Source organism: Hirundo rustica, chromosome 2, assembly GCF_015227805.2.
Source record: "Hirundo rustica isolate bHirRus1 chromosome 2, bHirRus1.pri.v3, whole genome shotgun sequence".
Lineage (NCBI taxonomy): Eukaryota > Metazoa > Chordata > Aves > Passeriformes > Hirundinidae > Hirundo > Hirundo rustica.
Genome location: NC_053451.1, coordinates 80,170,877 through 80,198,722, shown reverse-complemented (window position 1 = coordinate 80,198,722; position 27,846 = coordinate 80,170,877). Strand labels below are relative to the sequence as shown.

General features: G+C 36.6%; 2 protein-coding genes across 9 annotated transcripts in view; one reads left to right on the top strand and one right to left on the bottom strand.

Annotated features, from left to right (window-relative positions):
- The window catches only part of FGF14 (fibroblast growth factor 14), a 395,796-nt gene extending 389,827 nt beyond the window's left edge, over positions 1–5,969 (top strand). For all 7 annotated transcript variants that reach the window (XM_040054759.2, XM_040054757.2, XM_058419210.1 and 4 more), the window contains one exon: positions 2,196–5,969. In XM_040054759.2, coding sequence (XP_039910693.1) covers positions 2,196–2,332 — 137 coding nt within the window. In that variant the 3' untranslated portion in view covers positions 2,333–5,969. The remainder of the gene's footprint in view (positions 1–2,195) is intronic.
- A 4,149-nt stretch (positions 5,970–10,118) lies between these two features.
- Positions 10,119–27,846, bottom strand: part of ITGBL1 (integrin subunit beta like 1) — a 130,052-nt gene continuing 112,324 nt past the window's right edge. The window contains exons 7-10 of one of the 2 annotated variants that reach the window (XM_040055930.1): positions 27,582–27,698; positions 17,055–17,201; positions 12,181–12,294; positions 10,119–10,691 (exon numbers count right to left, since the gene is read on the bottom strand). In XM_040055930.1, coding sequence (XP_039911864.1) covers positions 10,600–10,691; positions 12,181–12,294; positions 17,055–17,201; positions 27,582–27,698 — 470 coding nt within the window. In that variant the 3' untranslated portion in view covers positions 10,119–10,599. Of the gene's footprint in view, positions 10,692–12,180; positions 12,295–17,054; positions 17,202–27,581; positions 27,699–27,846 lie in introns of those variants that run through there. The other variant, XR_005699464.1, reaches the window with a different exon arrangement.

The following is a 27,846-nucleotide window of genomic DNA, read 5'->3' as shown; positions in this document are numbered from 1 at the left end:
ATAATGAATATTGTGGGATGATTGGGAGTTATAAAGAGAATGGATGAAATGTCAGCATTTCAAAGTAAAATCTTTCTAATACAAAACACAAAGGTTTCTCTATAAAATAAATCATGATGTTTTACTTTGCCAGGTGGTGTAATGTACACACATCTCATGTAAGTTGGCCTTTAAACCAAGATAGGAGCAAATAACAATCACAATAACCTTACACACCAAAATGACATCACATTCTCTGAAAGATCCATTTATACGTTGGAAATTTTGTGTTATCCTCTGTATTCTGCAGGCCTTTATAAACCTATGCTGCCTTTTGCTTCTTGTCCTGCTGGCACTACTCATTGTTCTAGTTACTGCACATAGCCTCAGTCATTCTGAAAATTATCTAATTTCTTACCATCTGAAAACACATACCTGAGTAATGCTTTGGTTAGCAGTCTAATTTCTTTTGATATTTAACTTAAAATTTTTGATTGAAAGATCAGTGCGTCAAGTACTTTAGTTTCATCATAAGGAAAGAATCAGAATAATCTTATTTTTATTTGAAGTCAGGTTGATGCCTTTGTGCTTTGCCTGTCTTGTGAAAGTTTACAGTTGTTTCATAAGCTTTCGACAATACTAATAATTTATATCTTGATCCCTCTATATTAAATTCAGACTTACAGGGGGGGAACATCAGTGCATTTTTTAAAGCAATGCAAATTCGTGTGTACTAAGAAAGAAGCTGTCTTTTTGAAATAATGTTTTGATGATCGGACTCCATCAAAATAGCTTAGACAATGCTTAGAAATAACTTGATTTACATTGCCTCTGAGAATCATCAAATATGACAGCTCTGCTATATAATTCCTTACTTAATAGTTCCATTTCATGTTGCCCAATGTAATAATTTTGTAGGTCACAGTGTTATTTCACCAAGCTCTTTTAATTAAACAGCAAAGTGCCCTAAACACATTTATGGGCCACTCTGAAGATACAGATCATAACCAGCCTTATGTACTCTAGAGAAGACATTTAATTTCAGTCTTTCAGAAGCTATAAAAGGATTTAGATTATGTCACTGGAAGCGTTAGAACAAGTAGTTGATTAGTTAATGATGCTATGGGTCCCTTTACCTTTATTATCAAACTTCACACCGTTGAAGACCAAGGTCAGTACTTTGATGCTCCAGCCTCCTACTCTAATTAGACATGGAATGAAGGAATTGTGCTCTCTGTGATAGCACACACCCAGTCCAGAAATCAGTCTGACAACTCCTTTGACTGCTGTGACACCTCTTAACATTGTTCTGACATAAATAAATACAACTGAAGTTAGGTGTAAGTGGAAATATTACCTGATACAGTGACATGGAAAATGAAATTGAATTATCCAGGAGCATTAATCATTAAGGCAGCTTAATGCTGGAACTGTAATTGAATGTACGCATTTCCCTCAAATGATTTGAAGTGGTTAGATAGGGACTGAAGACCAGGGGAAAACGTCTAATTCCTCTAAGAATTCAGTTAATAGTTTAATTTGGAGTTTTCTGCACTTCTACATTCAGTGGAGATCAGTGGCTACAACAAATGTTGTTGGAAATGAGGAAGGAAAACCCCCAAACCTCAATTGTACTCTCCACATATCCTGGACATTTCTTCAGAACACACCTGAAGAAGGGACCATGACCAAATCCCTCAAATTTGGGAGACTGATGTACATGTAACTTTGTAGAACTGGACTCTAGCCTAGTCTTGCAATGTATGACTAAGAAAGAACACTTACGACTAGACAACTGTATTGTATGGTCCCATTTTTTAATTCCAATCTGTCTTATAACATTTTACTTCTAAATGCCTGCATCTTTATTTAAGGTTTATTTTAGGGTTGTATATACCTACACGTGTGTATACAGATGTGTATTTTTGTGTGCCTTATGCAAAGACAGGCCACTAGGTTTTTTTCATTTCCAAGAAGCTATAGTATCCATTATACTAGCAAGAATACAGTTTCCTACTGCATTTTTAAGTCAGATGCAGAAGAAGTGTGAGAATTCTGGAAGTTCAAGTAATTCTATCGGTGCAAAACCAGTGTCTGTCAAAATAAAGTTTCCCTGGTATGCAAGAGGAACGCAGCGAATTAATCCTATATGAGATGAACTCTCATATGTGATATATTGTTAAAAACACTTCTCCTTTTCTCTTCCTTCCCCTCAGTTGCCATGTATCGAGAACCATCTTTGCATGATATCGGAGAAACAGTGCCAAAGGCTGGGGTAACTCCAAGTAAAAGCACAAGTGCATCTGCAATAATGAATGGCGGCAAACCAGTGAACAAGAGCAAGACGACATAGCCAGATCCTCACAGGTGTTGTGACTTATACTGAGTCCCAAGTACAGTTGAGTGATTTATCCTTGCCAGACTTCCCCTTGGCAGTGTCTGTGGATCAGCTTGTGGCAAGTCACCAGCTTGCCCGTTGCTGTTTCTGAACTGAGTTGTTGCAAGCGGATAAATCTCAACACGTAGCTCCACCACAACGAGAAGACACCTGGATGAACCAGCTAAACTCAGACCATGGAATGCCCTACCAGATATTGGAATGCCTTTTTAATATCTTTTCTGTGACTGTGACACTTCATGTGAATGACATACTTCACAAGTACACTTGATACCTTGCCTGCTGACAATTGCCCATAATCCCTTTTTGAGTCCAGTTTCAGCAAAATCCATGTGTTTAAGTTCTATTTTGTAGCACACAAATAATCAAGTAATTTCTAGTTAGATGCTGTAAACCTGTGCTATTATGGATTTCTCTTCCCTTTTTTATAAGGCTGCTCGCTCCACTGTTTGTGACCTTTTGCAGGGATTGTGTTTCTCTATAACTTAAGTGTTGCCGGTGGCTTAGTTTTGAAAGCAATCAGGGAATCAGGAAGCCTTCAAAAATCTATTATTACAAATTATATCTATAAAGAATAGGATTGTTGTCTCTGGCTTAAAATATTGATTAAATGTGAATACTCTTTAGTAACAGATGCTGTACTTCTGAGGTTGGCATTAAAGAGGAGGGAAGAGTGTCAAACACAACCAACGGGGAGTTTTCTGAAACGTGTGTTTGGCATCCCCCTATAGTTTCTTTTTGTGTGTGTGTTTTATACATATCACAGGCTTACTGGTAATGGTAACATTTGCCTTGCCCAGCGAGCAAGACCCACTCATTTTTGGAAAAGTGGGTCCAAAGAATTTTGTAGGCCTTGTAGGTCTGAATTAAGGCTCATTTTTCATCTACTAAATCTTCATTGTTTGAAAAACAACCACCACCGATAAAAGGAAAAAAAAAAAAAAAAAAAAAAAAGAAAAAAAAAAAAAAATAAAAAAAAAAAAGACTAATCAGAATTGTGCTACCTAAATCCATTTCAAATATAATCCTTTCCTGTTTTTAAGGAACTGAACTTAATGCCATTGTTATTTTTGGCTGAATCCCACACCTACTTAGCAAAGCATGGGCAAGGATGTTGTTGTGTTCTTTTTTGCAGCACCAATGCAAAGGGTAGTTACAAATTATAGTTTAATATTTCTGGTGTTTTAAAAAAAGAAGTTTTAAAACTGGACATATTACAAAATTTTATTTTGATTTTTAGCTAAGCATGCAAAGTCCAGTCCTATGTATTTCACTGATATCCCAGTATGTACCTCCACCCAGCTTCCTAGGATAACATGCCCACCAAATTGCTAGATTGAAGGTGCCTTGCCTTGATCTCTATATACTGTACTTTCTCCTACATGAACCTAGAAGAAATCTAAAACATCATAAAATTGAAGCCTTGGATCATATTACCAGAAACAACATCAACCCTTTGAGTTTGTCACTCGTGAACAATTAAGCCAGTGTTGCGGGGGATGAAGGAGGGCGGGGGAAAGATTTAGAGAATGCCACAGAGATGCCACTGAAGTTTTTGCATGCTTAGTCACAGGCTTTCAGAAGATGGAAAATATGGGCACTCTCTGTATGCTTAAGAAAGAATTTGTTCTTAGAAATGGCAGCAAAGATCAAACTGTATCTCAGTCTGGAAAACTGTGTGGCAAGACTCTCTTGGCCTCTTGCTGTTACCTTGGTATTTAAAGACAAAAAGAGGAAGCCATCTGTTCCTTTTTTAGCATTGTATTTCTAGCAATTTGTTTTATCACATCTTTGTGCTGAAGTCCCTAACAGAGACTGCTGATTATTTCAAACTCCCTGCCTGCTCAGCTGAACAGTCTGATTCAGTCTGAATGAACTCTTCATACTAGTTTTCAAAGGTGTTCTGTTTTTATAAGCAACATTTAGTGCACTCTTCAAGGAGGCTACTGTAAAGCTGCTAAATTCTAGATGAACTTTCTTCTTTTTTTTTTCTGTAGGTCAGACTTTTTGTATGTGTGATACGAGAACAGCAAGATAATGCTTGATGTTGGGTCGTTCTAGGGAGGGAATGAGTTAAGCATGAAGCCCTCTATCCATGTAGAGAAAAAATAAAACAAACCTAATCTAAAACTGTGATAAAAAATGCAAAGAAACTTTGACTTAAGACTGTGCCCTTGCCTGCTAGCACTAAATCTGTGTGTGTGGGGAAAACAACACTTCATTAAAAACTTCGGTGTGCCCTTCTCGTCCCATCTGGCCCAATGGGATTTGTGCACCATCCCTGAGAAAACAAAATCAAACCAAAGCAACTCAGATGGTGAGCTGGGGGACCCCTGGGAGGCAGCAGCCTTGATGCTGTACTGTCGGCAGGGTCCTGCCGTGGCCTCAGGCCTTCCTACAGTTGTAAGAGGACTTCACAATATTTCAAGTAAGATAAAACAGCTGAAGGTGACATTCTCTCTCACCTGATGCATGAGGAGGGTATACACAAGTCCACGTCCCATTCAGCTGTCTTTTTACTCATCCAGTGTAAAAGCCTGAGGAGAGACAGGGCTGGAGACCTGGCTGAACCACGCAAGGAGGATCTGGTTCATTGCCTGATCCTATATAAGCATTATTTTCAACATTAATCTTTTGGTCCTGAGTAACTATGATCTGTGAACAAGTTTGGGAGGCTATAATTAAGGCCAGATTTAATTTCTTTAAGCAGTTAGTACATAGTGGAAATATAGGTGGAGTCTGTTTTGTTTTGGTTTTTGTTTTTAATTTTTTTTGTTTCTGTGGACTAAAATCATATGAGTGTTTAATCCAATGAATCCATGTCCTAATTTTTTTTTTTCTACAATCTGTTTAAACGTAACAAAGGTATCTTTGTGCTTTGTTTCCTCCCTTCAATTTTGTCTTGTCTCATCTGTTGCATGGGAAGAGTATGACAAGGATGAACTATCTGCATGTTGTAGGTCGTGTCTGTCAAAGAACTGTTGGTCAGTGTTACAAATTTACATTCATATATGCAAAGAGTTTGTCTGCATTGTACAGTTTGTGTTTATTCTTATTTGTTGTATACACAGATTCGACATGATGAATAAAACATTTATATGAAGGCATACTGGAAAACCAACAAAAAATTTTATGTAAGAAGTAGACTGTGCAAAGCATCATTACACTGGCCACAGGATGGTGAAACTTCATGTAAATAGGCCAGCAAACTCAGTTCTCCCCCTTTACCATGCCAAAGAAAATTTCAGCTCCTTATTATAATACCTCTCTTGCTGTTCTCCAGGATGAGACTTCACCATTTTCTTCCCTCTAAAATTAATTTTGCTGTTAAGTGAAAGCTGTTTTCAACTGTCTGTTACTACTAAAGTACTGTATAGTAAATCTGACGGAATCAATTTGTAATTACAGATTGGGGTTTTTGTACTTTCATGTGCAGCTGTCCGTGAATCTGCAGCGTTCCAGGTCTTTTGCATGCTTGCACTGTATTTTGTTCTTCTGGGTTTTCTCTAATCTCTGAGAGACTGTTCACATTGCAATCTAATCTCATCTTGCCATTTTATATGTTAACACTGCACAGAGTCATTTTATTCTCTTTTTTGATCTGTGTTTCAACTACAGTTCTATTTGGCAAAATCAGTCACACCTGCACAATTTTAGAGATCCAGTTTTGAGGAGATATTAATTACTTCAACAAAGCACTATTTTGCTGTACTTCAAATACGTTATAAATACACAAGAATCCTTATGAGATTGCTCATATGATAGAGCCTATGGAAGGATCTCTAGCTCCTTTTAAGTGCTTTGTAGACAGAGCTTTTGCTTCATTTGCTGGGTTATTTTAGCCATTCTCAATTGATTTTTTAATATACTGTCATTTTCATAAATGTTGGTTCTTAATAAACCCATCCCAGCCCCTCCCCTTCACCAGATATAAAGCAATTCACTTTGACTATGGTATATACCTGAAGCAATACTTAGAACCCTGGCTTTACATATATGGGGAAAGTTTTTGTCTTGGTTTAAAGCTAGTTTAAGCAATGAGGTATGAAAGCAGGCAGTTTGGTCCACGCAGTAAAAGTGTATCATGATGATCCATCTGTTTATTGGTATAAAGAATACATTATTCAGCTGCATTCAGAAGGAAAAGGAAGCAAAATTAGACTACATAAGTAGGTTCTCTTTCTTTTAAATGGCCCTTTAAATTCCTGTTTCATGCTGCAATGCATTCTAAAATGTTTAATAACAGGATTTTTTTTCTGTGATGACTAATGCAAGTGCTATGACTTATTTTCAAAGATGTAATAATTTTTTTTGTTCAATTACTTAGTCACAGAAATATTCAACTTCATCCCAGTATCATTTAGCTGTATCATTTAGCTTCAAAGTGAGATGTCATTCTGCAAAGAAGTAAGGGCAATGCATCAGAAAAGTGAGAGCAAGTACATGATAAAATGCATCTATGTGTTTCTAAGAAAGAATGTAGTTCAGTGGAAAAAAAAAAGAAAAGGATCACAAGCAGGCTAATAAATTATAGAAGCAAATAAATCCACAGGTTTTTTATAGATGATATTATAGATATGTTATACACAATAGGCATAATCCTGCAAGTCTATTATAGAAGCACTGACACATTTCTGGATTGTGTTCTTTCTCACCTAAGAAGAAAACAAGGCTAAAGGATCTTTTTGTTTGTAAGGTTTATCAATCTAATCAGTAGGAACTCCTCTTTTATCCAATTTGGTTATGCCTTTTGCCACAGGCCTGGATGCAGGTTTTAAAGTCACTAGCTATGAAGAATCAAGCAGTAAGTTTCACTTCCTGATGCCACTTCTGCATTCACAGTTTATTTATCTGGAATTGCCATCACAGGGAATGAGATAAGGGAAAAAGATAACAATTTATTAATACAGCTATTATATTCAAATATGTGGAATAATAATCTTATTCTTTCTGATTTCATTTTTCAAGAGAGGAAATAAACTACAAAAATATGCTGGCTGTCACATCACCCGTTACCTCAGCACAAAGAGCAGGGGAAATGTTCAAGCCACATTATAGGAAATAGAAGAAAAATTGGGAAAGAATTAATGTGTACATTACATTTTTAGTAGTCTTAGTCAATATTTAAGGTTTATAGTAATAGCACCATTTTGTTTGATAATTGCATTTAAATGAACCACTGAGAGTAGCTGATTTAGATATTCTGATTTTTTTTTTCTGTATGTAAGTTAACAAACAACTTGAATAACACTTTTTGAAATGCTATGGCTACATAATCTATCCAGTAGTCAAAAAGGTTGGAGCTGATTGGTTTAAAAAAAAAAATTAAAGTAGAAATAAAAATTACTTTAATCTCTATAAATACATAAATTTAAAATTAAAGCAAATGACAAAGTATAAAGCATCACAACACTAATACCACCTAAAGAATTGTTCTTTTATATATGAATGAGTACCTGAAATACCACAGCTGATCTACAGTATACATAAATGTTTTGATGCCATGTAACAAGTCAAAAGCATCTACTGACACCAGATAAGTTTTGATTATCTAGTATTTTCTTAATACGAATCCAAGTGGAAAGAAAGCAAGGAGAACTTTCATTGTTTACACTCTGATTCAGCAGATGAATGTATATGCAAAAAACCCCCAGTGATTATGAGATGATTCAGGTCAGCGGTATTCATTAGTCATAAATATAAATAAAAGTAACAATTTTTGCTCTCCAGACACTAGGGTTGGCAAAATGCATATCTGCTAAAACTTAAGAAAATTTTCCTGTTGAGCTCCACGGAGTTTAAGGGTTTTAAGTATAAAATATAACAATTTCAAGATGAATTTTACTTTGAAGATTCTTTATGCTTTATGAATACAGCTTAGAACTCTGCCTGATACTTTGGTTATCTGATAAGAGAGTAGCTAGCAGCTTTGGGATGTATGTCTAGTTATTTATCTGCATAGCTTATATATACGTTGGATGTTTGGTAATGGTACTCCCTGAGAATATGGGCTTCTCAAAGCTTCATTTTTAGAAGGAAAGAATCCAGGTTAAAGGGGGGGAAAAAGTGGTCAAAGAGCAAGTTATATGGGACAGGGGAATAATAAAGCAGTTAAATAAATTAATTTGAAATTTTGCAATCTATTACATGTTCTGTACCATTGTATTTTTCTATTTCAAAACTGTCCTTTCTAAAAGAAAAGTAATTTCTAGACTAATAATGGAAATACATTTTTTTTGTTGTTAATCATAGTTCCATTATTTCTGAGTCATGTACCTCTTCAAAAATCAGGACCTTGGCACCTAAACCACAATGTTAAAGTTTGGTATCTAAAAGAAGTATTTTCGAGCCATTTAATCAATTTCTTGCTCAATTGTGGTTTCACAAAATGTAAACACTTTTGAAACTAAAATGTATATTTCTTTTTTTTGCTCTAAAGAATTCAAGGGCTGCCAAATCTACATGTACAAAAAATAAGAGACACATATGTAAATAAGTTAGGGAAGTCCCAATAGTTGTGCATCATTCATAACTCAATGTGAATTTCACACTGAGCAGCATTTCACCATTGGAAAATAAAAATAAAATTTTTGTTCATACCACTGCTTTGTTTGTATTTACTGTATTAAAACTTTAATTACTTCATTGACATTGTCCAGTCATCTTTGGCTGAGAGTAAGCTACTGCATAGCACAGATGATTTTTCAAGTCAGTTGACATTCAGGTTCCCCACTTCTATGAAAGCAGTTAAATTCAATTAATTCCATGTGTGACAGGGTAATCTGTCCAGAACGGTGATTTCTAAGAGGAGGCAGAATTTTCATCCTAAAATTTACTAATATAAAGCGTTGGGATTCTGGTAACTTAGAATTTGGGGTTTTAGTATATAGTAATATAGTACTACATGTGAGTCAAGATGGAGAGCTTTGGGCATTGTGTGAGTCCTTCTTCTTCACCACCTTCTTCTTTCTTCTTCTTCATGGGTTTGGGAAGTTTTCTATAACTGTTTGATGGAGTCCGTATCGTGGACTTCAGGTAGTTAGTTATTAGGTTTAAAGCAAAAAATAATTTAGGTGGCATTTCATAATTGGACAGGTTGTCCTTGAAAAGACCTGGTAGAGATAGGGAAGCTCTCCATTTTACTTCGTTTCTCTAACTTGCTAGTTAGAACTGACGCCTCATGAGACTGTACATAGATAAGATATAATAAGCAACCAAGTCCGAACTTGGATCTACGTTTCTCGTGTCTATCATCCCGACTTCAGCAGAGATAAAGAAACCAGAACTGCAACAACAAAAAAATTTCATTTGCTTTACATGTAGGAGGCAACTGTAGACACACAGAACTGTACAATAGAAGTACATGTGAGCTGCAGAATACATATGCAGAATAGGCAATCATACTTTTATATCTTTATTAGTTTAATTCCGTATGTTTCTATAGGTTATGTACTTGAAAGTATTGTAATATGTAGATTAGATAACCAACTTAATGACCTATAAACCACAGAAACTAAAAGTTCTCTTGTGGAAGAGGTTCCATTCAAATGTTTTCGGTCTTCAGCCTATGATTGTCATGTAATTGGACCTCAGTTACACAATTAGTTGACCAAATTAAAAAAAAAAAAAAAAATATATATATATATATATATATATATATATAGAGTCTTCTTTACATTTCCTCTCAATTTATGAGTTGGTTCACAATCAGGATTATTGGAAAGAAAATAAAATGGCCAAATAATGTATTTTTCAAACACCATAAAACAAATCAAACTAATTATTTGACAAATATTGAACTAGGGCTACTCTTCTACAGGTGTATTTTTGCATACTGATAAGGAGACATGACAACCAAGTAAATAATGTTAAAAAAAGGGTTTTCTTATACCTTTGCCTCAGGTTGCTCAAAGAAATAGTTATTATAGGTATAATATTGGTCCCACTGAATTTACAAAAAATCTCTGGAGAAGTTCCATACGTATTTTCCATAAGTATTTTATGACTTTACCCTCTAGAGCTTGGGTGGTCCTGTTCCCTTGTTTAGTTTTCTGATGCATTTCTTTACGGAGCAGATCCTCAAATGTGTTCTAAGGTGTTTACAACCACGTATGTGTGCGTGCATGCATACCCACACCCAGACACTTCTGAAATTAAATGTCCTAGCAGCCTAAAGAAAAAGAAACAACAAAAAAAACTTCCTCAGTCTTTGACATCCTTCATTAAGGGTATTCTCTCCCAAGCCAGATTTCACAAGCATTTCCATTCCATCCTTCCCAGCACTCACAGTTTCCACAGCTACAAACACCGTTACCTAGAAAAGAACGAATAAAGGGCAATTAACATAATTGAAACGTACTGCATTAAAATGTGTTTTATGGGAAGTAAAAAGCTATGCTAAAGTAGATGCATTGTTCCTTTATTGTTCCCCTACCCCTTTTTCCTTTGGAAGGAAGCAATTACATTGCATTAAGAAGCCACCCCACACCTATACTTACAAGGCATTAATAGCATGTTCTCAATAATTCCATCAGCAGTATTGCAAATACTGAAATTGTGTCGGGTGAAGTGTAATTGTGTACACCAGCGTTTGTACCCAGCTGGTGAGGCTAAGTGTTCACACTGTACAACGAGGTACAAAAGAAAAACAAGATGACTTCTAACTATTATTCATAAAGAAAAAGACATTAAAAAACTACCAAGAGAATAGCAATAAAACCATGGTTTTGAACACTTTGAAGACTTTAAACCTAAAATCTTAGGAGTGCTAAACAAATAAATCCTATCTCAAACTCTCTATTAAGTGAAAAATGTCCTAGCCCTATTTTACAGCAAGGAAACAGTTGAGACACATCTATCAATTTTATTTAAATATTTTTTTGACCCTTGGATGCTCAGCATGAGACCTCTATAGCCTTTGTATCTATGTAAACTCCTCTTCCTTCTGGCTTTATGAAGGTCCATGATTAGGCATTAGAGCTATAGGTACGGCTCCTGCTCCTGCTGTACTGGCTGTTCACCTCCATAAAATGACCCTTGCTAACAGGGCTAGCTGGAAGAGACAATTTACTAGTGTCAGCCTTACCACTCTCACTTTAATTGGCTTGCAGAGTTTTTCCACATCTAATAATTACTCAGTGAAGATTTTCTAAAACTAAGATTTGTAACAGGGAGCAGCCAGTGAGTTAATTTAGCAATTCCCATGCTGCTTCTTGTCATTATGCTTGTTACGAAGGTTTGTTGGCAGCCTGCCCATTTCTATCGACATCTGCCACCTGCATATTCAGACAAAGTTAAGGTGAAGCTGCTTGAATCATTTACCATCACAAGAAAAGCTATCAGCTATTCCAGCCTCCCACCAATTGTCTAATTGCTAGGAAGCTCTGTTAACCCACACAACTATTCCCCTAAACCGCCAGTGAATTTTATCTGTGCTTTAAATGCCTTAAATTACACACATGGAACGTCCAGTAAAAGAACAAAGGCTAAGGAAACCTCATGATTGTAATGCTGACACTGTGTCCTTTGCCAAAAAACAGTAACTTGTAGTCTATTAGAGAGAATTGTTGATGGTTTCCATAGCTGGCTTACTTATTTAAATTCATACTCAGGCTTCTAACTGTTGTTTTGAAACCTTAAGTTGATCATTGCCTTGCGTGAAGAAACAATTATAGCAGGTTTGAATAACGACCAAATGCGCTTCCTCCATCAGTGGGGAAAAGAAGAAGCTGGGCTTTGTCTAACATAATTCCCATCAACTCCATTTGTTTCCTGAAGCAATTAAGTGTTAGCCTGTACTGCACCTGTGCAAATGAGACCATCATGTTTGTCACAGTCTCTGTCATCGCATTCACAGAAATCACCCGAAATGTACCATTCCTGGGGTGAACAGATGCACTTTCCACAGTGGCAGGAGCCTGAAATCACAAAAATTATTACTCACAGTCAAAGAGTACTGGCACATTCAGACTAGAAAATAACAATCCAAATCACACATATGCACCCATACGCACATGTGCATGTGCACAAAATTGCTGCTTAAGAGGCTGTTTCATAAAAGAAAATAATCAAGCTAAAAGCCTTTTGAATGAAAGGATTCTTTTGGCATGAGCTAGAGTATGGTGGGATGTTACTACTAATGCTTTGATCCTACAATGTCAATTAATCAGGACACATTTTGAAGCTTTCTTTTGGTTTCAGACCTACAATCAGGGCTTCCCTCCCTGTAACTTCTTTTTTCTTTTTTTTTTTTTTCCTAGCAAAGTTCAAATTGTCCCAAGCCCATTGTTACTGAAGGCAGTAAAATCACACCCAGGTGGAAAATATAGTCCTCCTCATTTAAAGCATTTAGAGGTGAGTTCACAAAAGACCAGCAGCGCCCAAAACTAACATCTATAGACCTCTATGACAAATGAAGCTTCTCCACCTCCCATAGAATTACTAAACATTTGGTCTAGGTCAGAAAGTGTTGGTGCACAAAACGGCAGCTCAAAAATTGGCGTGTTCCTGCAGTGTGCCCTAAGGCCCCTTGTTGGGACAAGCTGCTTCCTTCTCCTCAAGCATGTCAGGCCACATCCTCACAGGCAAAGCAGGGTCTAGTTCAGGTGATGCCATAACCCATTGAGCACAAGAAACCTCCCTTGAAGAGAAGACTCTGAGACATCCTTACCCTCAGGAGAAGGTTCGTGGCTCTGAATCCCAGACAGTGACAGGTGCCCCTGGACAACATGTGTCAGGAAGCCTATAGCCTGAGAAGTGTGTGAGAGAGGCTTTTCTGCAACTAGAAATGCCACAAGGAGATGGTAGTTCCTCCTGAATGATTCCAGCACTTGGCTGAAGAGACTTGGCTTTTACGAGATCTCACCTTCAGCAGTCTGGCCCTATACAGATTTCAGACATGTAAACACTGAAGCAGGGATCTTACTAACTGCTAAGCAAAAATCCTTGTGGAACTAGTCCTAAGAAGAGGTAACAGCAGAAATCAATGTTTAAAAAAAAAAAAAAAATTAGATTAATTATAGCAAAGAATATATTTTCAACTTTCAAAATTTTCAGCTATGAAGGGCTGAGTTAAAAAAAGTCACCAAAGAAGCTGTTGACCTTTTACAGAAGATGCTTATAAATGACTTAAATGCACCTGCAGATCCTAGCCTCCTGCAATATTTCCAGAATGATTCTATTAAAAAGTCACCAGGTGTTGAATGCATTATTAAAGAAAAAATATATAGAAGGAAGCTTGGTTATGTCAGCATATAACCTAAACAGAATTAATGGGTTACTCAACAGGGCCTGAGCCAAATCCTATAAAATTGTACTTTTCCATCTTTCCAGTTCTTTCAATGACCTCTGAATAAAATCCATAATAACAACTCTAATACACTTAAAGGAAAAAAGTTGCATCTGTTGATATCAACTAATTTTCCATTGCTTTTCCCATAAATACTGAAGCTTAATTCTTGAAAACTTCAGAACAGCTTCAGCAGAGTATCTAGTTTTTAATTAAATATGTAATTTAATGCTTATTTTAAATTCACAAAAATTAACTCATTGCATAATTTTAGGGAAAGGCTTTAACTTGGAACATATGGAACAAGTAAATGTATTCAGCAAGAGCTAGTGATTATAACATTTGAGGATGGAAGTATTTGATTAAGCATCTATTTTTATGTGAGTACTGCTTACTGGGCCACTGGCACAGAAAATACTGACATTCCCTACAAGGATCAAAAATGCCATTGTGTAAGGAGGCAGTGGAGGATAGCATATATATCAAAGGGTTGCTCTTTAAGAGGTACACCAAGATATACTTGAAGGTAATTTAAACCAAATACCTCTGTTTATACAAACTGCAAGGTACTGACATCTGAAAATAATAAGGAATAGTATGAGTATTTTTAGTGAAATTAAAGCAGTTATTAAGAATATTACACTGTAAGAAGCCTGAAGTGGTTCTGCATAAGCAAGCACTAATGCTGCTATTGAGGGATGCCCATGATGTTTAAAACTGTTTTGCAGAAGATACAGCAAATTTAACACCAAGTCAAGCAAGGAAGATAAGGCTCCAAAACACAAAACCTGTTAGAGAAATGAATGTGTAGAGTCTTTTCCCTGAACAGGGCATGCTGCTCTGGGAGGCTCCTCAGTTTAGTTGAGTCTAATGAGTTGCAGGGTGTTTCCTGGGATCCCAGCCAGATCCTCTCCGATGGTATTTGGCTCATTACCTTGCCCACATCCTGCACCATTACAGTCACCATGCACACCCCTATCTTTACTGCCAGGGAGGCATCAGCGTGGTGGGTGTTGCTATTTTCCTTGGGCAGAGCTTCTGCTACAGGTGGCACAGTAAGTGAGCCAAGATTCTGAAAACTGCCTAGGAATGTGGATGCCCAGCTTTGCTTATATTAGCAGAGTGCAGTTTTCTGATAGCGTTCAGCAGTTATCTGCTGATACCGTCTATTAGAACCGACATACAGAAACTCAAGCTATCCTCAGTCCATTTTAGCACTTGCATATTCTGGCTAGGTTTCCAACAAAAATGGAATAACCACCATTAGTGAACAGGTTCAAAATTCCCATTTATTTGACCAGTAATCATTATTTTTTTCTCACTGTAATGAATCAGAAATAAAAAATCACCATTTTGGTTGCTGGGTAGTGCTTCACTATCTCTGAACAGTGTTTTAAACTATGAATATCCAGTAAGACATGATTTCCAGATATATATCTTAGCATCAAGAATAGATTTGACTAAAAAAAAAAAAAAAAAAAAGGATAGCAATGAAATCAGACTTATTATTAGACTTATTAAAGACAATTAGTCTTTGTGATCCCCATCCTGCTCAGAGAAGAGGCAGGAGATAGCAATAGCAATAAAGCTGCTATTGCATCTAATTTGACTCAGCTGTCCTCTGGGCAACCTTTCATGACATCGAAAGCTAATATGTGCTTTGGGGCCAAAGAAACTTAACAAAATAAAAGTAAAAATAAAAATAAAAATAAAATAAAATAAAATAAATAAATAAATAAATAAATAAATAAATAAATAAAAATCCCACTACTGTTGCTGAGTATGGACTTAGGGTCACAGAATCACAGAATGGGTCAGGCTGGAAAGGATGCTAGAGAAATTTTCAAGCTGCTACAGATTATATAAGTGACCAGATCCCAAACCACACCCCAGCAGCATAGCCAACAGAGGTAAAAAAATCCTTGATATCTCTGCAAATTCCTGATGGATTATCTGCTCCCAAAGCCTCAAATAAATCATACTCTTGAAACACATGATTAAAGTTAATTGTTCTCATAGTAAAACCTACAGGCTAGAATAAATAGCTCTCAGCCATCCTTAGAAAAAGATAGCACATAATACAAATATTTTTAAAATCAGCATAATTTTTCATATTTATACAGAATCCTACATAATGCATTTTATTGATACCAAGCATATTCCTTCGCCTTCATGGTTTATATACAAAATCTCAGTGAGGCACATATTAAGAGAAAAAAAAAGTTAATTTCTGCAGTGAAAAAGAGTATTTCCACTTCTCCAGTAACTCACCATCCTCTTACACATATACTAATTTAAAGATAGCCCCATTTGGAAAAAAACAGAGAAACAGTGCAACTTTCTCATTTTTAATGACATTGCGTCAACTAAGGAGAAAAAAAACCTCAAAGAAAAAAAAGAATAGGGAGAATTCTGACAATGATGATACAGATGGATGAAGGCTGGGCTGGGAAACCCCATTTAAATTTCCTTTTCACTGAAATAAAAGTTACCAAAGGGAAAACTGGAAACCTGCCTGATGTAGAAGGTTCCTAACTGTTTTTCCCAGCTGGCAGATCTCTTTCCTGTCTATGCAAAGGACATAAAAATATAGGAAATGGCACATAGAGTCTGGATTGAGTGCATTCTAGGCTCCAACCAGTCTCTTTTTTGTCTATCCTCTTTCAGACATATTATATACAAAAATAGGCAATTTGCACTACAGGGGAGCTAAAAAGCCCTCTTTCCATTAATGCAATTTCCTAGCCTGAAAGACTGCAAGGTAAGAACCTCAGAGAATAATTTCAGATAATTATCAAGATCTTCTAACTTTTATTCCTCCCTGTGGCAATTTTTAGAGCTGAACTGAAGCTGATGCAACCACCTGAATGAAAATTAGTAAATGAGAAAGTTTGTAGGATTCATTTGTGGGGGTTGCAGACATCTACTTTTCCTTCACAGCTATTTTGGGGAGCAGAGTGACTAAGGATACCAAATTGCTTTTAAACACTTTCCTCCATCTATTTTTGTCCAATATATTATATTTGCCATCTTCCCCACTGGCGAGTTACAGTGGGCAGTACTTTCTTCCCCCAAAGTGGAATGAGCACTAACAGTTTATAATGTACAGCTGTTCCACACAGACCATCAGCTAAACATATACAGGAAATTATATGCTACTAACAAATTGCATAGGAGAGCAACGCTGCTGAACATGTACGGCTGGGGTGGGTGTCTGACAAAATGGATGTAAGTGCATTACAGAGCATCCTTTAACATCCTTTTAATGAGTGCCTTTGAAAGAGAGGGCTACTAGACAACAACCCCCTGCCATGCATATTAGTCTTCCAGAATGTGATTATTTTCCTCTGTCAGGAGCTGACATAGGGTAGCTCAGCTGCCAGATCTTACCCTTCCCGGAGCATAATATGCCATCCGCTGACTCGCAGAGACTTCTGCTCTCCTCCTCCGTCATGTTGCACTTCCTTGAATGCTGGCACAACTTTCCAAACCACCCATCCTGGCAAATGCATCGGCCACATGAGCAGATACCATTGCCTGTAACGACACCAAGGCTGGTTTTGAGCAAGACAAGCAGAAACCTGTGACTCTGGTCACAGCTCCAGACCTCTTCAGTATGAAGTGTGTGCTATGGGACAGAAAGACTGATGGGTGGAGTGCACAGCTTCCTAGCAGGATGGTCTCCTCCAGTTCTCTCCCTCTTGTTAAACAGAGTGCCCTAATGATGTGCAGAAAACGAGTGAGGGATAGGTCAAAGAAACCATAGATCGTGGATGAGAAATAGATGCTAGAAGCCTTAATTCACACTTCAAAGAAGGGGAGGGGAAAGATAAAAACAGATTTTTTTAAAAAGTATTTGCAAAAATATTATTTTAAAAATGAAAATATGTTAAATAATAAACTGAGTAGAAAATTTGGCCACGAGGAAGGGAAAAGTGACAACAAATACAGACAAGAATAGAGGAATGGAGAATAGAAATAAAAAAAGAAGTAAGCAACGTCTCCCAGCCAGAATTTCTCAAACTTTGAATAATATTTCTGCATCAGAGACAATAATTCCTTAGCTAATCAGTTACCTGGGAAGCAAACTATACATACCAGTGACTTTTGTCCTCTCCTATCTGCTATGTAGGGCAAGAGAGAGAAACGAAGGGATGGAGATAATTTGGGAGCATAGACTGGAAAGAAGGGAGCAAGCAGTAGAAGTATTTGGGAAAGTATGGAGCTGGAGGATGCAGGGAAGCAAACCAGCAATTTTGTTTTTCTAATTAGTGGATTTCTTATGAGCCTCCAGTGCAACTTGATTTTGAAAACTGAGAGGCAACACTGGTGAAAGGCTAGAGGAGAGACAAACCTGGTAGCTTGCTGAAAGTGAAATTCATTTGGGTTTACTGATAATCAAATACTTTCCAAATTTTGATTATAAAAATACTGGGAGCTCCGATGTCTTGGAGCTGTCATTTCCAGCATCTAAAAATTCAAAATAATTTTTGTATCCCAAACTCTGTATTGATCTTTGCGGGTTTTTTATCGTATTATATTACTGATGCCTATTATATTTCTACCATATTTATCATATTATTATACAGCTTTAAAGGCTCAGATAACAATGACACAGTCTTATTATGACAGTATTTCTACCCACTTCTAAAAATTGATAACTAGCAATGATAAGGTTTGATGCTACTTGAATTTTTGTGTCAGACTGGGAAACAAGAACAACTATACGATAACCCAAAATGCGAGAGATAGAAAACAGGCATATATACTTTCCCATATGCCCCTTCCAGATAGATGTCATGCAATTGTCTATGTTAACTAAAATTAAGCTTCTGTAAGACTATTTTTATCTACATTATTTTTAATTAGTAACACAGAGATTAGAACTGAGATTAGATTAGCTCAACCAGCTAAGAGCAAAACATACAAATGGTGGTCACTGCAAGAAAATTTTTTCTGAAGATACAAACCCCTCTACTCTTTTAGCAGTGAACAGTATGAAATCATGGCAATTTCACTGAGAAAATAATTTTAAGGCATTTTTCTTGTAGTCATCATGTGTTACTGAATGAAGAGACTGATCATGTCTGTAAACCCTTTACACAAGTCATATAAAAAGATAATGAATAATCTAAAATTTGTAGCAAACAGAGCTTGCAGTTTACCACATAAAATTTGACTTGCATTTTCTGTAATGACAATTTCTCTCCTCCTTTATGCCATATAAATCCTCAAGCAATAAAGGATTCTTTTGTCTCAAATAATCCATTTTTAAAAAAATATTTGTTCCTAGCTGACACCAGCTTGGGCAGCTGCAGCTTTTTGGATGCCTCATCCATTGGGGTGGCAAGTGTACAAGTGTTCAGCCCACTGCTTGTTAACTCTAAGCTATCTCATGTGAGTATGTTAGCCTGAGAAAAACTGCATTACATGGTCTAGTTGTGAATATCCTCCTTGCAAATCACAGAAGAAAGGGATAATCTGAATGGTTAAATCAGCATTTTATCATGTTAAGCAATTCATTTTGACTGGACTTCTTCAATTAGAGCTTTTTCTTCACCCCAACTATACAGATTAAGCAGATTTACTGAGAAGTGTTGGTCTATCAATATTTCAGACCTTATGTAAAACTGTTAAAATCACAAACAAATTACATTGCAAATGCTTATTCATACAAAGCCATGTTAATAAACTTTAAATAATCAACAATGTTTTAAAAAAGAACTCAAAGAATAAAAACTTTGATGCGGGAGAGGAAAAGAAGACAAAAAGATCATGTCAAATACTCTTTAATTTTGTTTAGAATTATAAATCAAATAACCACAAGATTTAAATGTGAAATATGAACCCTGCAAAAAAAAAGCAAGCTGTGACAGATTACTGGCAGGGGCCCATTATAACTCTGATTATAATCTAATCAACCTGAACCAAACTGGACACCAGGATGAATTATTTCTTGCCATGCCTGGAATTGAAATTGTGTTGTTGTTGGAAATTTTGGTTTAGGACTACTCATGCAGCTGTAGCTGTTCTTTGTATTCCCCAAAAACCTGCATGATCATTTTGTAATACAAAAGGCATCATTACAGGGGAGCATCAGCACAAGGAAAAAGTTGAAATAATCATTACAGAGAAAGCTGGTTCTTATTTAGAGACTATTACAAACAGATGATGTTCCTGAAGGACCAACTGAGGCCAGACCCAAGCAAAATTTGGCACCTCAGGAACAGAAGCTTCTCACACTAATACAATATAACATATTTTAAATGGATGAAAAATAAAAAGTTTTTAAAGTGTAATAAGAATATGAAAAATTGCAGCATAATACAGGATCCCTGATATAGAACACCACAGAAAATGAAACAAGTATTTTTCCCTGTATTTAAATAGAATCATGATTTCCATTTTTATTTTTTCTTTTAAATTGCATGACTTTCCATTATATTATTAGCAGAAGAGAATATTAAACCACATATATCTGCAAGAAATATTTCTAGGTGAGCAGGCTTCATTACCCTGCCCAAATATGCTAAATGAGCTACTAAAAAAGTTCTTGGAACACTGATTTTTATTTTTGGTTTTTTATTGAATATCAGAAGACCCAAACAGTTGTAACAACTGCAGCTGGAGAAACCTAATAGAAATGTGAAGTAAAATACTGACTGTCTTTTGTATTTTCAAAGTAGGTTAGTCAGTCTTGTCTAAGTCTAATGAAGTTGGATTGTGGCTCCCGTTTGAGTAACACAACAGCCAGGCAGTTCAGTTACACCTTCAAGTGAAACACTGCAGCAAAAAGGGACAATGCCATTCTCACGCCTACCTACCCAGAGAAAAGTGAGGAGGCACAAAATTAGAGCACTGATGAGATGGTGTTGAAGTCATGCAACTCTGTGATATCCATGTTCAAAGAAATTGTTGCAAAACTTGGAAGGGTACTAAAAAGTTCAGAGGAATTCAGAGAGTCTCAGAACGGGTATTCTCAAACTACCAGAGAAAGACAAAGCAGGAGAAAAAATCTGATACAGAAGACATCAGCATTTCAAACAAGGGTGATGCCTATTGCAACAAACTTTCAAGTGATGTTGGTGTGGGCTGCACATATCTTAGGCGTTCTGAGAGCATGGCCTGCTTGGAGACAGGCTTTTGCTGCACACAATGCACAGATTTCAACACAAGCGAAAGCATGGCAGTGGTGTAATGGCCATTTATACCCTAATGGAAGAGGTTCAACAGAAAAGCCCCTTTTGGATTCACAAAATTAATATCTATTAATCAACTTAAATGCTAATGTAGTAGCAATGCCTTTACTGCTTATTTGCACGGAAGGATTAAATTAAAATGCTTTCTGCAAACCTGAATCCCATTTTATGCTATCTGAAAAGCTAAACTAACTAAGTTCTCTGTGCATCTATGTAAAGTGTGGACTTGTCATACACCTACACAAATGTCTAGGTAACCAGGACAGAAATCTGTAGTGCTTTTAAAAGAAAAAAATAAAATTATTTTAATTTAATACAGATTATGCAATGCCACTAGTACCTGTATTAGCTACAGTAGTCATTCTTGTATCTAATACCTACTGATCAAATTTCCAAATTTATCTGTTGCTGCCCCTGGATGTGCCTCAGCACTAGGATGAAGCAGTTAAACACAAGGGCACAGTCATTGAATCATTAATTCTCATCTTAGTATTGCCAAAATAAAACCCTAATTCACATTAGTTTTATTCCAGTTAGACTGTTGGAGTTCTCCACTATTTAATACCATCATTTTCATCTTTGTTGGCATCAGTTTTACTCAGTAAGCATATATGAACTGTTGGTTTTGATCTCTGGGATTTTTTGGTGGTTTTTTCCCTCCCCAGAATAAATTGCATTTCTCAATAACAAACACTGTAATAAAAATTCTCTATTAAGTAATATATATAGAGAGACTATATCTATCTAGTACATTCGCTATCTATATATAATATATATACTGAATTCTGTAACAATTGTATGTTCTCCAGGTTCAAAAATAATATGGTTCCTGCTCTAAAGATTTTCACTAGAACAGATGAAAGATAGGATAGGATATAAATTTTTATTTTAACACAGTAGCAACTGCAGAGAAATTAGAGGTTCAGTTCAGATGCCCAGTGGCACTGGACATGCCCTACAGCGTAAAGGACATCCTCATGATGGCAGCAGCCAGGCAGGCATTCCTGTGTCCTTGTGGAGCCAAGCTGGGGTCAGGCAAGGGTAGTCTGAGGAATCACAGGTGATAAAAGGTGCTTTAGTTTAGGTGGCTGAAGACATTGAAATTATGTGTCATATGGTCAGAAAAGGCACGCTTGTCTCAGGAGACGTATTCCTGAATTCTCAGACCAGTCAGTGCCAAAACCTCTCTTTGGGAGATTGACAGATACTGTTTTTCTTTCCTAATTTGTTTTTTACATATATTAGAGAATTCCACAAATGTCTTATATACTTCTGTTTCTGTGGATCAACACTAGTGCGAGAAATGAGGAAATTGTCTGACAGCAACTGTATCATACTTAGCATTGCTTAATGAAGCATATAATTAATCATAGCTCTCTCATTTCTGTGGTTATGGTCTTATTGGTCCTCATAAGAACATGTTATCTGAAAATATCATGCTTCTGCTTCATGGAACAGACGACAAAAATAAATGTCATTCACAATTTTTGCAGTATGGACCTACAACTTTCACAAAAAAATGTTTTACATTTCATCTTGTATATCTTATATTCAAAAAAAAAAAAAAATTAAAAAGGGCAGTACTTCCTCTGAATCCAATTATTTAGCCTGGCTGGAGAGTAATGAAATTTTTTTATTCAAAAGGACTATAGCAATTAGGGGCAACTTATACCAGACTTTTGAGAGGGAGCTTTACCATCCTATATCCTGGCAGTGACTGTGCAATCCTAGAATCCATCGCTATAAGAATGTGATATGGAAGTTTCTGCCTCAGTTTGAAAAGTTTAAATCATTGGAAAGCTGGGAATTGTGGATTCAGGTATATGTATGCCTTACAAACTCCAGATTTTCACTTGTTCTCTGGCAGTTCATAGAGAATAATGTTGGAAATCTTAATGCTGGTACAAATGATGTATGGATGAAAATGTGCAAGTAAGCGCCAGAAGAAACAACAGAATGAGGTCAAATGCATGACCTGCACCGATAACCAACACCACATTCACAGAAGTAAACTTAGGAATGCATTGTTTCATCAAAATCAGAAGGACTGCACTCTCATATGATATGATATGATGAATGTCATGATGACTTGGCAGAAGAGTGTGTGCTCAACAACAAAAGATGTCAATGGAGACACAGCACATAACCTGTGTAATTCTTTTCCTCATAACTCCAACAAGAACAGCTTTGTCCCAAGAATGCCAAAAATCAGAAAGCACAGACAACAGGCACCAGACTTGCTTGAAGTTTACAGAGCTAAAGGCTCTTCCTAACTTTTGGGTCTTAAATAAACAAAATATGTACTTAAAGACCAGTTTGTTATCGTCAGTCAAGAAGAACCAAAAAGGCCTAACAAGAACCTAACAAGGTGGGTGGCATCCCTTGTCCATCTTCTGTGGCACACAAGGAATCCTGACCAAACTGTTAAATGCAGACACTTTGATGCTTGTATTTGGGCATGAGAATGCAAGAGGATGAAATCAACAAAAGGACGTGTCTGGGTAGTGAAAATTAATTTACTTGTGGATTTCCTAAAAAAATACTAACTTTCCCTCCCATAAAGTCTCAAGCAGAGTTTTTGCTGCACTGTTTGCTTACACTTAACAAAGAGAGGGGTGTGAAGGTAAATCTGAGTAAGGAGGGAAATATGAATTACCTCATCATTTGCTCCAAGAGTAAGACAGCTCTTCAAGCTTATAGAAGCCTTTATAGTATAACCAGAATTTCAAACTAATGATAACTAATGCCTTTTACCAAAAGGCACTCTGATGTGATATGACACAACTGGATTCCCTGAAGTATTAGGATCGTATTTTGGTGAGGACTGTATTTTTATGTTCTCTGGCCAAACCAAATAATTAAAACGTCCTCAAAGTGGAATTGCTCACTTGAAAATAATGAAATCAGACTTAAAGTATTCCACTGTCACCAGTCAAAGAACTGGCTTATTGGAATGATCAGCCTTAGTCGTTTCTTAGTGTTAAAGACAGTGCAAATATTTATGAATAAATATTAAAAGGTCTTATCAAAGCTAATGTTCTTATTGATGGCCCACTATTTGAAGCACAGAATGATATATCGATGTAATACAAAATGGGTGCATTCATAGAAATATGTAAGTCTTGTTATGAGTTATCTCTTACAAGTTTTACCTTTGCCAATGATCCTAGTTTCAACGAACTTTTTACTATTTTTGTTGTGGTTGGTTTTATTGCAGAGTTTTTAATAAGCATAATTCTACAGGAACTTGTGGTATGCAGAGGATCCCAAAGGTTTTGTTTTATTCCTTCAATGGCTGCTACTTGGCTGTGACAAGAACTCATAGCTAGGCCACTAATTGTCCAGAGAACAAATTGAAGTGAATGGAGCTAACAGCATTATTAAATCCATTTCAAATTGATCTTTACTGTTGTCCTGAGTTCTTCTTGTCGCCTGCCCTCAATCCTGAAAGAGAAAAACAATTGTAATGGACAAGAGTTACCCCAGTGAGGTGGAGCAGCCAATGATGAAATCACTGGAAAATATGACTGGACACAGAAAGGAAACAAACACCACTTGAAAGCTTAGGAAGCATCTGGAGCAAGCAGCACAACCATAACCTCAGAGGGCAGAGAGAAGTATGTCTCACCAGGATAGAGGATGAGTAAACATCAAGCCTCGTATAAAGAAGCAACACACTGCCGCCAAGGACCTGTGCTGGCAAACCTGTGATTCTCTGGTCATGTGTGTGCACCAAAACCACTTAACTTGCACATGAAAGACTCAAAGAACCAAGTGAAGCCAAAGGAAATGTGATGTTAAATATTTCTGTGGATCAACACTGAAGTATACTTGGGAAATCTTACATAATCAAAAAACATAAACAGTAGGGAAAGAGCCATTAGGTAGAACATATCTATCTCGAAAAAACTGCATTAATATCTTCTACAATATTATTAAGTCTATGTACAGAGGCACTGACAAAGGAGAGGAACATGAAGGAAAGACTTGGAAAGCAGGTCAAGGAAGGTGAGTGTACCCCTCCACTCCACTCTGGTGAGACCCCATCTGGAGCACTGTGTCCAGTTCTGTGGTCCCTAGTACAAGAAAGATGTAAATCTGTTGGAACAGGTCCAGAGAATATCTCCAAAAATGGTCAGAGGGATGGACCACCCCTCTTATGAGGAATGGCTGAGAGTATTGAGATTGTTTAGCCTGGAAAAGAGAAGGCTCTGGGGAGACCATACTGTGACCTTGCCATGGCATAAAGGGGGAGTATAAGAAAGACTGAGATTTTTTTTTACCAAGGTAGGAAGTGACAGAACAAGGAGTAATGATTTCAAACTGGAAGATAATGGGTTTTGCTGGGACATAAGGATGAGATATTTTTTTATGACTAGGGTGTTGAGACTTGCAACAGGTTGCCAAGAGCTGTTGATTCCCCACTCCTGAAAATGTTCAAGGCCAAGTAGGATGGGTCTCTGAGCAGCCTGGTCTTAGAGAAAGGTTCCCTTCCCATGTCAGGGGTGGTTGGATGATCTTTAAAGTCTCCTTTCAACCCAAACTATTCTGTGATTCCATAATTATATGAATCAATTTCTAATAGTGGAGTGCTGTGATATCTATGCCGAGTCCTCCCACAACCTCTGTCTTTGTGGAGACATTAAGTTTCTATTCTTGGTACTGCATTGAGGGACAGCTGAATTTCTAAGTGAGTGACTCACTACAATCATGCAAAAACATGGCCATGGTGTCTCATTCAGTTATACCCTAATTTATCACAGATTTTGCCTCATGTCTTTCTATCTTTGCATGGACAGCTGGTCTGGAGAGCAAGCTATTAATCAGTCTCTGCTGGTTGGAGAAGGCCAGTAACAATTCTTATTCAAGTCATTTAGGTCGTCATTCACATTTCTCAATTCAGCATGCATTTAATCTGAAAACGCTGGTCTTCCTTCTTTGTACTTACAGGCACTCAGTGCTCACTGTCAGACCCCACACAGTCCAGGTTATAATGCTCTGAAGTCAGATTTACTAGCAAGGGCTTATGTCCTTACTGTGATTGCCTAGGCAGCAACAGTAGTAGAAAAATAGAAATGAAAAGAGGACAAAGAAAGAGGAAAGAATTAGCAGTTCAGCAAGACATTTCAGGAAGCTCAGGCTGAGATGTAAGCACAGGCAAACCCAAAAGAAAGAGAGGGAGATGTAATAATGTAAAATATGAGTGATATAAACAGAGTAGATATTTTTAGAATGAATGATGATGTATTTTATTACCCAACTATTTGATTTCTAACAAATATGAAACAGGTTTTCAGTGCTTCTCAGTGCTTTTATGTCCTTTACACAAAATTAAATTTCAATTTTTTTTTTTCTACACACTCATATTATTGAATTATTCTGAATGCTGTAAACTATCTTTATGGCTGGTTAGACATTCAAACCAAAATTTTCTATATATGTCTATATTCTGCATCGCAGACACCTTGAATAAATATTCCCTGTAGTCAGAATTTTTTATATACGCGAGGATCATGAAGCAATACCTTCTTCATCCTACGTAGAAATTAGGAATACAATACAACATGCCATTATTCATACCAACAACTTTGTTAATATTTAGAATCAAAGAGTGGTTTTAAAAATAAAGCACATAAAATCCAGAAAGAGATCATTAAGGACAAATATTATTCTCCTGCTTATAAAATGCCATGTGGTATGCATGCACTTACATATCTAGAACGACCTCAAAATACTGCCAAACACCAGCATACTTTACTGAAATATCACAACATAAGGTTTTCACTGTTAACACTAAAATAAACCATCTGCATCTACAATTACTATGACTGTCTCTCAATCATTTTACATTCTTTCACAACATATTTTGCTACTTTTTTTAGAGAACAGGCATATCACTGTCAATGAATACAAAATATTTTAAAGTTTTCCTGGTCATTAGTACATTTAGGTTTATTACAACACCCTCAATAAAACATCAGTTGTACTAAACACAACGTAAAGTTACCTAATGTTTTAGGGGGGGGTTTAAGTGTCTGTATTCTTTAATGAATACTGATGGAACTTAGGATATACTACAGCGCTTTCATTTATGTGCTAGCATTCCTGAAGTCTTAAAATAAATATTCTCTAACATGCTTAATACTTGTAGTGCTTGTTTCTTACAAAAATCTGCCATCTTATTATCAATGAATGATGTAAATAGTCCATAGTTGTTACCCTGGTTTTTCTGAGTTTTTTATTAGCCTTTTGATTTTCATAAATGGAGTCAGATCTTTTAGTTACTGTGGAATATTAGAGCAGTTTTTCTACCTTTCCCACAGAAGTAATATAAACAAACCCTTTGTTTTTCATTCTTTGTCCTTTGTTTGCATATTTCTAACCTGAAAACAATTGTAACTGACAATTCGTCTGGCCACTGAGGCTGAGGGGTGGAAACCCCAAAAAGCCAATCTTCTGCTAGACCCACAAATGTATAAAAGTAAAAGAATAAACAAAGGGGTTTCTTCTCTCCGCTCTTTCAGCTGGGAGCTGGATCAGAAGAACCTCTGCGGAAATCTCTTGTCTGCGTGTGATTGCTTTGTGTGTCTCGGTGACACATAGTGATATTATACTACAAAATCAAGGGGAACAGAAAGCTATGTACTGTCAAGATTTAGTTCTGTTATGTAGTTAAATCACGCTACGTTGTTTTATATGATATTAAGTGAACACATACCCCCACAGACATCGCCATCTGCATTTTCACACTGTCGATCATCACATTCACAGTTTTTGCCATGAACCCTGTTGTCTCCTGGAGGGAAACAAGTGCACTGGCCACATTCACATCTCCCTGTAAGAATAAAATAATTGTCATTCATTATTTCAGTAAAATAAAATAAATTGAATGAATCCCAAATTTATGCTACATCCTCACCCTAAAGACAAACTACAAGTCATACTGTATTAATTAAAGTATAGCACATTAACACAATTAAAAA